We start from the raw sequence: 9,015 nt of genomic DNA on the forward strand, positions 1-9,015 counted from the left end.
GCTGACACCAAGGGCTCAATAGAAAATAAATGTCTAGAAAATAATGATGGAAACATATTTACAAATGTGGTTGACACAATCGATTTTTTGGATTGCAACAATTGCTGTAAGAGCCCTCAATAAAATGTCAAAAAAGAAAAAGAAAAAAAAAGCAGTAACTGTATAGGATATGCTCATTGGGAAGGGGCGGCTGGCGTGTTGGTTGAACACTCGCTGGCATCCCAGAGGCTTGCAGTTCCCACACATCCGTTGTAAAGGTTGCAGCCTTGGAAGCCAGACAGGAGGTGCTGTACCCTGCCCTTTAGGGTCAACATGAGAAGAACTGGCCACACCGGTAAGGGGTCCGTTTGGAATAATCCTTCATTAAGGCAGTGCAGGACTTTAGGAAAATTGGCTGAGGCAAGTAGACCAGAAGAGCACCTCCCACCTATGGACTGGCTGCACCACGATTGGCCAGGACAGCTTGGCTGAAGTCCTACAGTTACATAAGAAACTACAAAATTTAGGTCAAGATTTTTTTTCTTTGTCTCTGAAGGGAGAGTTTGGTTTCTGCATTCCCTTAGTGCTATTTAGTTGCTTTTGAAATGAACTAGCCTTGCTTTTGCTGCTGACCTTTGTATTGGAAGTATTAACCTCTGAAAGAAAAATCTTTTGTTAAAAGGATGGGAGAGCCAGTTGGGAAGAAGTTGTTTATTCTTGTTTACAGTCTGGACTGCCATCAATTTATCTTATTTATCCTGGAGCCTCACTTGTCAATTAAAAGGTATCATTAAAAGGACAAAACACCCACACACAGGGAAGCCCAACCTGGGGTGAGCCACGCCCAGGTGACAGGCAGGCAGGCAGAGCTCCGCTCCAGGCTCATTCATGTAGCCACGTCCTGACCTCAGACAAGATGTTCGGGACAGCGTGTATTTTTAAATCCAGTTATGGACCGCATTCACTTTTGTGGTAGTCAGAGTGGTGACTGGGAATTTGGCAGTCGGGAGCACACCTGACACGCATGTAACTGGTGACATGATGACTGTCCTTCTGAAAACCTGCCCCAGGACACCTATGTATATAGATGGACCGTCCCGATGCATTGTTTTAGGCAGACAGTTTTGTCCAAAGTATACTCAGTAGCGGATAAAAGCAAAGTTGCGATAATATAAAGTACAATCCCAAGTGTATAAAAATATTATATAAAGCACATGTTTAAACATATTTATATGCGCCATGTAACCGTTCTGGAAGATACCAAACTATGAAAAGTGGTAATCCTCAGGAGTGAAACTGTTGAGGAGAGTCATGAATTTATTAATTTATCATATAATTTTTACAATGAAAAAATATGAAGCATGGAAAATGGCTCAGCTATGAAGCTACAGACACCTTGTTTGCTTTGACTCCATCTCCATTTCCTGACAGGACTGATAAGTCCCAACAGCCAGGATGCTGTTGAGTGAATTACGGATGTAAATAGGGTGCTAATGAAAGTGCTCACTTTCTTTCAAAGCTCCAATCTGGCTGCAGGCAACCCATTTCATACAAGGCTGCCTGGAGTCCTGCCCTGAAGGCACTCTGCCCCCCCTTCTCTGCCCCACGGCTACGCTGCCTGTGTGTAAAGCAGCCACATCCAGCGGAACCTGAACAGAGCGCTCTTCTCCACTGAGACACCAGACACAGGCACAGCTGCAAGTGCAGCTGAAGTTCACACAAAGCTCTTCTCCCAACTTCTCTCTGACACAAGAAGGGAGACGGGGTGGGAAAGAGCAGGAGATGGTCGTGGCCACAGAAATCCATCTACACTGCCAAGGACTGAAATGTCAGCGAATACCCGAGGCTCAAAACGGAAGAAAAGGATCTCATCTTCCTTTTAAGGGCTTGGTTTAGGTGGCCAGAAATTCCTACACCTGTGGGAAAAGAGGAAAAGCGAAATGCAGTGTGCAGCACTGGAGGGCGTGAGGGCAGTCTGAATGCATGTGTGTGTGTCGGGGTGGAGATGCAGGCAGACAGATGGAGGACAGGCTCCGGAACTCTCAAGCCTTTACTTGTGCCTAGATCTGGGCCAGTCTTACAAATGAGACCAATCCCCTCCCCCCGCCTCCCTCCCCCACCCCAAGGTTTCCCTCATCTCAGCCACCCATGGCCTTCTCCCTCTGAACTTGCACAGTTAGTTCGTTAAGTTGGAAATCCTGAGTACCCATTGATTATTGGCTCTCTTCACGTATCCACATGATCTAGCCTCTAAAAACATTAGGTCAGGGTAATTCAACCATTCTGAATTTTTTATGTCTCCTTCTGAAACTGTAAAATTTCTTTATCAAGTCAAATCACCTTCACACTTCAGGGGCTTTCCACTGCAAAAATGGATTAGCTCACACATCTTTTTTCAGAGTTCTCTACAAATCCATATTATATGTATAAACCACAGACATATGTATGGATTTCGGGCTGAAAACTAGTTCTAGCCCCAATCTAAGAACGAGTGCTTGATGCTCAAACTCATGAACACCACTGTCGCTATGGGTGCCACAGCAAAGTGCAGTGCAGAAACTAGGAGCACGGCTATTGGAAGGAATGGCACGTGGGGTCATAAAAGTTCATCTTCAACAGTAGCTATGTAAGTGAGGCGTTAACTACACCCATATGGAAGAGGTCTGTGTGATCCAATCAAATCCAAATCCAAGGAGGGAAGAGCATTGCAGCTTAAATTTTGAACAGTTGGTTTGAAGAAGGCTGTGGATGACAGTGGAAGCCCAAATCTATTTGCAAGGTCCACTCGTGGATTAAGACTCTGGTGAATCCCCTCTGTCCACAGATCAGGGATGTGAACAGTCTTGCTATCCTAGAGAACGCACTGGAAAGATTACTGCAGATGTAGTTAAGTTAAAAATTAACATCTTATCATTTGATCTCCCTTTGACCCATTTAAAAGATTAGTTTTAGTAATCAAAAAAACCTTTTTTGATTGAGGTTTTGTTTTGTCATTATTGTTCTTTTTTTGGTTCTTAAATATTTTATTGTATATGAAACCCAAGAAAGGCAAATCTTTGGTCAGTAACTGGATTGATGATTCCTTGGGTGTATGGTAGGGGAGAGTGGGGGGAAATGCGGGGCTACCACGATGAGCGTAAGAACGATGTGGTGATGACTGTACAACTCTCAACGTGATTGAACTACTGAATAGTATAGTTTGTGAATTAGATGCCAATAAAACTGCTGGGGGGGAAATCCAAACAGGAATACTGCAGTGCTCTCCAGTTGCTTGCTGTGCACGCTACCTGGCCCACGCTCTCAGTTGAGGGCCCAATGCCGGCAGCACACACCTCACCTGAAGTGAACACTGTTAGCATGCTCTTTCCCTAGCAGACGTTACCCTTTCTTGAACGGGAGGGGAGCTGGAACAAGAGCTACTAACCTTGTAACATGCTGAACTTGCAACAGCTATCAGAGATTTTTAAACGTCTTTATTCTTAATTACTAAAGAAGACTCAAGATACCATCTGGTTTTAAGCCATTAGAGAAAATACCCAATTCTGAAAAGCTAAGGAAAGAATTTTGAAATTTATTGCATTATAAACACCACCCAATGCTTGACTAGAAAAGAGAAGTTATTCTAAACAAGCTACTGCTTACTTGAGATGAACTGACACAGGGCTTGCACAGTGGGTCCCCACAGCCTGAGCAAAAAGCTACTGGCCACTGGTTCAAGATGAGCCAGCCCGCACCCTTAAAAGGCAGGACTCTTGGACAGGAGGGCACCAGGCAGTAAGTTAGGGCTAGCTGACCGGCTCAATTCCCAGAGTCTCATCTTCCTTTGTTCAAAACAGAGGGATGACAGCAGAGGTTCTGAGTTATAAGGAGAAAGGATGGATAATTTCTTTAAAAACGATGAAGAGTACCTAAACATAAAGTCACACAGCCCTGTCACTTACGAACTGCATGATCTGAGGTAATTAATTCACCTTTTCCAAGTTACCACTCAGTATTCTCAGGTCTCCCTAAAGCAGCTTTTGGAAAAATAAACGATAAAACCTATGGAAAGCCCCTTAACACAATAGATATTCACAAGGCCAATGGGCATTTATACACATTAGGAATTTGAAATAGATTTATTGAATACTGCTACAGCCAAATGGAGGTATTTACTGAACCTTGTGTGCCAGGCATTATGCTGGGGCACACAGTCTATCATTGGTAGAAACTCAGCCATGGCTTTGCTTGCCTGGAGGGAAGAACACTAGCAGTGGGATGGAAGAAGAAAAGATCATGTCTCAGTTGTTCATGAGGTGAGTGGTTGACACTTTGAAGGGCTGTTTCTGGTTGTTGGGACAGCCAACCTCCACACTGGCCTGCAGTGATCCCACTGTCTAGTACTTACGCCTCTTCCCGAATAGCTGGGGGTGGGGGGTGGGGGGAAGGGGTTTGCTTGATCAAAGGAATAAAGAAGAGATGACATGTGACTTACAAGCTCACTGTTAGGTTATAAAATAGACATTTGGCTTCCACTTTGGGTACCTCTTGTGTTCCTGCTCTTTTAAATCTCTGTGGAAGCCACCGCATGAGCAGTCTCATGGAGAGGCCTAGGTGACAAGGACGGAAGTTTCCTGTCAATAGCCATGTGACTGAGTGAGGGTATAGTTCGTCCAAACCCCAACTGAGCCTTGAAAAGACAGGCACCTTGTCAAAGAACCACCCAGCAAAGCCGATCTCAGCATGGAGAAAAGGGCCTTCCTCCTTGTTGGAGAAGCAGGGTGCCTAGACAGTGGAAAAGAACGAAGCACGAAGCACGAGGGAAGCCTGCTGTGGACTGGCATGGTAGGAACAGTGGCTGAGAGATGCTAGAGAAGTTCCTGGATTGAACACGGGGACCAAGTGTGCGAGAGGTGTAGTGAGTGGGTATCCGGAGTTACTCAGGCACAGAGCAGCCTTCTCCTCCTGGTGCTGGTATGCATAGATACTTATGCATATCAGTCAACCCATTAAACAAAAGGAAGCAAAACTAAACAAGACCCCAAAAGGTTTTTTCCCCAACTATAAAAGTCTCTTGAGAGAACCCATTATTGCCCAACTTACACATTTTGTTCACTTTTTGTTGTTCCCTTCCTTGTTTTTTGGTCTTTTCCATAAGCCCTCAGTCCTGTCGGAAGTTTCAGGCTGTTAAGCATGAGGTCTAGGAGCTCAAGGTAAACCTGGCTCCATCCCCTTCGCAATGCAGCCAGGGGAAGGTTAAGAGTGACACACCCAAGGACGGGGCCTGAGAAGGGTACTGGTTAAATGTCAGCACACAAACCGATGACCCTAACTAAGAATGAGATTAAGAACTACAAGAGGGTAATCCCCCTAAAAAAAGTTGGACCCCCCCCCCAAAAAAAGCTATGTATTTACTTTTTTACAGAACAACCTATCACCTTCAAAGTATTCTCCATTACACTTAATACATCTATCAAATCTGCAATTCCATTCAAGGAAACATTTTTCAAACTCATTTGTTTGGATGGCTGACTGCACCTCCTCTGTATCTTCTTCACCACTTATATGTCATCAAATCGCTGCCCTTTCATGTTCCTCTTCAATTCAGGAAACCAGAAAAAAAAAAGCCTCATGGAACGAGGTCAGGTACGAGTCAGGTGCGTGTGGCAAGAGAGGCATGCTGGTTTTGCCAAAAACTGGCGCACTGAGATGGCTGCATGAGCAGTACATGGTTGTGGTGGCACAACCAGTCCCCCGTCTGCCACAAAATCAGACCTTTTTGGTCACACACTGTTATGCTATCTTTTCAGAACCTCTAAATAGAAAGAAAGGTTGATGAACAGTCTGGCCTGGTGGAATGAATTCCAAATGCACTATTCCCCTCACATCACAAAAACAAATGAGAAAAAAAAAACACCAACAAAAAACCCACACAAACGAGCCTCGTCTTGACCTCTGCTTCCACTTGACGAGCACTATTTGGGTGAGGTGATGGTGGCATCTGCTATTAGTTTGAGTGATGTTTGCTTTCAGGGTTCTAAGAATAGCACTATGTCTCCTTACTAGTAATGACCTGGACCAAAAAAAAAAGTGGGTCACTTCAGAGCTGTTCTTTCAAAGCACAGCATGTTTCCACCCGAGGCACACATTTCCCAGGGGTCCTTCTCATTCCCAAATCTTATGTTAAAATCGGCTGAACCGAGCGCCAAAATAGTCCAGATAGCTTCCCCATCTCTTCAATGGCCCGCCTTTGGCCTTCAAGCACGAGGGCACGAATTTTACTGACATTTTTGTCTGGTCGGGAAGTTGATGGATGTCTAGAACGAGGTTTGTCATCAATTGACATTTCACCTTTTACCTTTTTGGAAAAGAGAAAACCACACACACACTTGAGTTTTTCCCATAGCACTGTTCTTATGAGCAGTGTTCAGCATCACAACAGTTTCTGTGGCATTTCCCCCCAAAGCAGGAAAAAAATTCCACAGCCCCACGCTGTTCTCTGAAATCTGCCATCACAGAAGACGAGGTTGAAGCAAATCTGCTTTCGCGAAAAAATTCACTGTGAGGAGAGAGAACTTTCCCAGGCGATGCCGCTGGGCGCACTAACTCAGAACCTGAGTTGCTGGAGGCTCACCTAGCAGAGAAAAATACGTACTACGAAAGCTCCACCCAGGGCATCTTTTTTCTTTCTTCTTTTTTTTTTTTTTTGGGGGGGGCGGGGGGCGCAGTACTCCCTCGTATGAGAGGCCTTCAAATAGTTCATAGAAATGAAATTAGGAGGACCTAATGCCGGGGGCTTAAGTGGAGAGAAAATGTTTTGAGAATGATGAGGGCAATGAATGTACAAATGTGCTTTACACAATTGATGTATGTATGGATTGTGATAAGAGTTATATAAGCCCCTAATAAAACGATTTAAAAAAAAAGAAATGAAATTAGAAGATAATGGAAATGCCCCCACAAACGTTTGTAGGTTCTTGTATCTTACAGACAATATGAAATTAAGAACATCTCTGAACTGTGAAGATGAACACAAGCATTCTATTTCATTGGTTACAAGTAGGCACAACTTTTGTAGATGATAGAAGCGGATGCCATCATGTGATGTGGAAAACCACAAGACAATATGAAGTTGGGGTTTAAATAATTGGTTTCATAAAGTGATAAGTCCCTTTATTACGTATCCCTCCAAAGACAACAACCAAACTCAGCGATGTGACTGCTAAGGACCGTGTGGACAGAGCAGAGCTGGCTTCTGCAGCTGCAAAGCAGAAACCCTCATCTTCCTCCTGGGGGAAGCAGCCAAGTGTGTGTCCCACTGTGCCACTCGTGCCCCTTCAACAGCATCCCAACTGATCATGCTTTTGCAAGGGCAATGCAAACAGCTAGAGCCAGAAAGAGTAGGCTATCACTTGTTTCGTCCAATGAAAGTCAAGAAGTATGATGAACTTCCCCTACTTACAGCCTCTTTCTCTCTGTCCATGATTGTTTCCAGCTCTTCAAAATGTCGAAGCTTGATCTCTAGTTTCTTCATCTGAGTCTCAACCAGGAGGGCCACCAAGGACTTGATCTTCCTCTCTTCCACAGCAGCCAGATGCTACAGGCAAAATTATGTGGATTGTTTAGGTACATATTTTCTTGAAAATAACAACAAATGTAAAAGGCTGATATTCAGAGTGGGAATTACAAAAGTAAACACAGTGGCCGGCCTACAATAGAAATGCCCTTGTATTCTTCTGCCATATCTTAAACTTCAATTTGGAACGATAGTTGTCATGGAATTTCCGTCCTTACAGAGGCAAAAGCACCACCTTCAACGACCCGCCAGAAGGGACAAGGATACCCTCTGGCCAAGGCCAGTCAAAGGGCTTTCCCTCACACTGTACGACTGTACTACTTTGCACTCGCGTTTCTGATACACACTTAACATGCCACACGCATGGCTTGCTTCTACACAAGAATTAGCAAGCCGTTTTCTTACTGATTTCTGTGTTTCTTATAGAATGCAAAAGAACCTAACATTTAGAATTGATTTAATATAGGCATCTGGGAATGAAAATTTAGTATTCGTAATGTTTAAGAGTTAAACGCTTCATATTTTACTCTATTATAGCTGAAAATGAGCAACGCAGTGTTGCACTATAGAGATCGATCTGCATGAAGCAAAAGGTGATGTGAAAGTTTGATGAATAAATCTATAGCTGTTAACAATCAAGTTTCCCCCCAATAAACTACAATGAGCTATTACGATGCCAAAATTAACAAAATTATTGCTCCCTTACTCTTCAAATTAGGTGAGAAGTATTGTTTAAAACAAAAAACTCTAGGAATAGCAGGAAAACATTGCTGAAAACTATCAAGGCATTTACAGCATTACGAGACTAAAACAATTTGAGATGACTGGTGGGGGGCGAGTGTGGAAAGTGATAGAGCAGACACTAGTTGCAATTTTATTTTTTTAATTTTTTTATTTTTTTTACTAGTTGCAATTTTAAAATATGTATGGGGTGATCTATGTATTGTGATGAATTGTATGAGCCCCAATAAATAGATTTATATATATATATATATATATATATATGCACGGGGTTCAAAAGGTTCATGGAAAAGCTCCATTCTCTCTTACTTCTTTTTTTCCCATGAATTTCCTGAAGTTTCTTACATGCCTTCTAGTTTTAAATAGGAATTTTTTTCATTTGGTTAAAATATGTGCCAGCATATTCACAAAGAAAAAGCTTGAAAAAAGTCAATAACCCACAACAAGAAGAGTTATTTATGGTTATGGGACCACTATGATAAAAAAATGAATAACTATTATCTTTTAGAAATAGCTCTGAAGTATTTTTTTTTCTTTTATTTTTTTTTTGAGAGAGTGAGTGAGAGAGTGAGTCAGTGAGTGAATGAGTCAGTGAGTGAGAGTGAGGGAATTAGAGGGTGAGAGAGTGAGTGAATGAGTCAGTGAGAAAGTGAGTCAGTAAATGAGTGAGTGAGTGAGTGAGTGAGTGAATGAGTCAGTGAGAGAGTGAGTGTGTGAATGAGAGTGAGTGAGTGAGTAAG

General features: G+C 43.0%; 1 protein-coding gene across 1 annotated transcript in view; it reads right to left on the bottom strand.

The window, feature by feature from the left end:
• The window catches only part of SMARCC1 (SWI/SNF related, matrix associated, actin dependent regulator of chromatin subfamily c member 1), a 132,449-nt gene that overhangs the window by 20,398 nt on the left and 103,036 nt on the right, over nucleotides 1-9,015 (bottom strand). Inside the window, exon 23 of the mRNA XM_045297402.1 lies at nucleotides 7,421-7,555. Coding sequence (XP_045153337.1) covers nucleotides 7,421-7,555 — 135 coding nt within the window. The remainder of the gene's footprint in view (nucleotides 1-7,420; nucleotides 7,556-9,015) is intronic.

This window comes from Echinops telfairi, unplaced genomic scaffold (assembly GCF_000313985.2).
Source record: "Echinops telfairi isolate 266 unplaced genomic scaffold, ASM31398v2 ScPeMD7_7420;HRSCAF=8458, whole genome shotgun sequence".
Taxonomy (NCBI): Eukaryota; Metazoa; Chordata; class Mammalia; order Afrosoricida; family Tenrecidae; genus Echinops; species Echinops telfairi.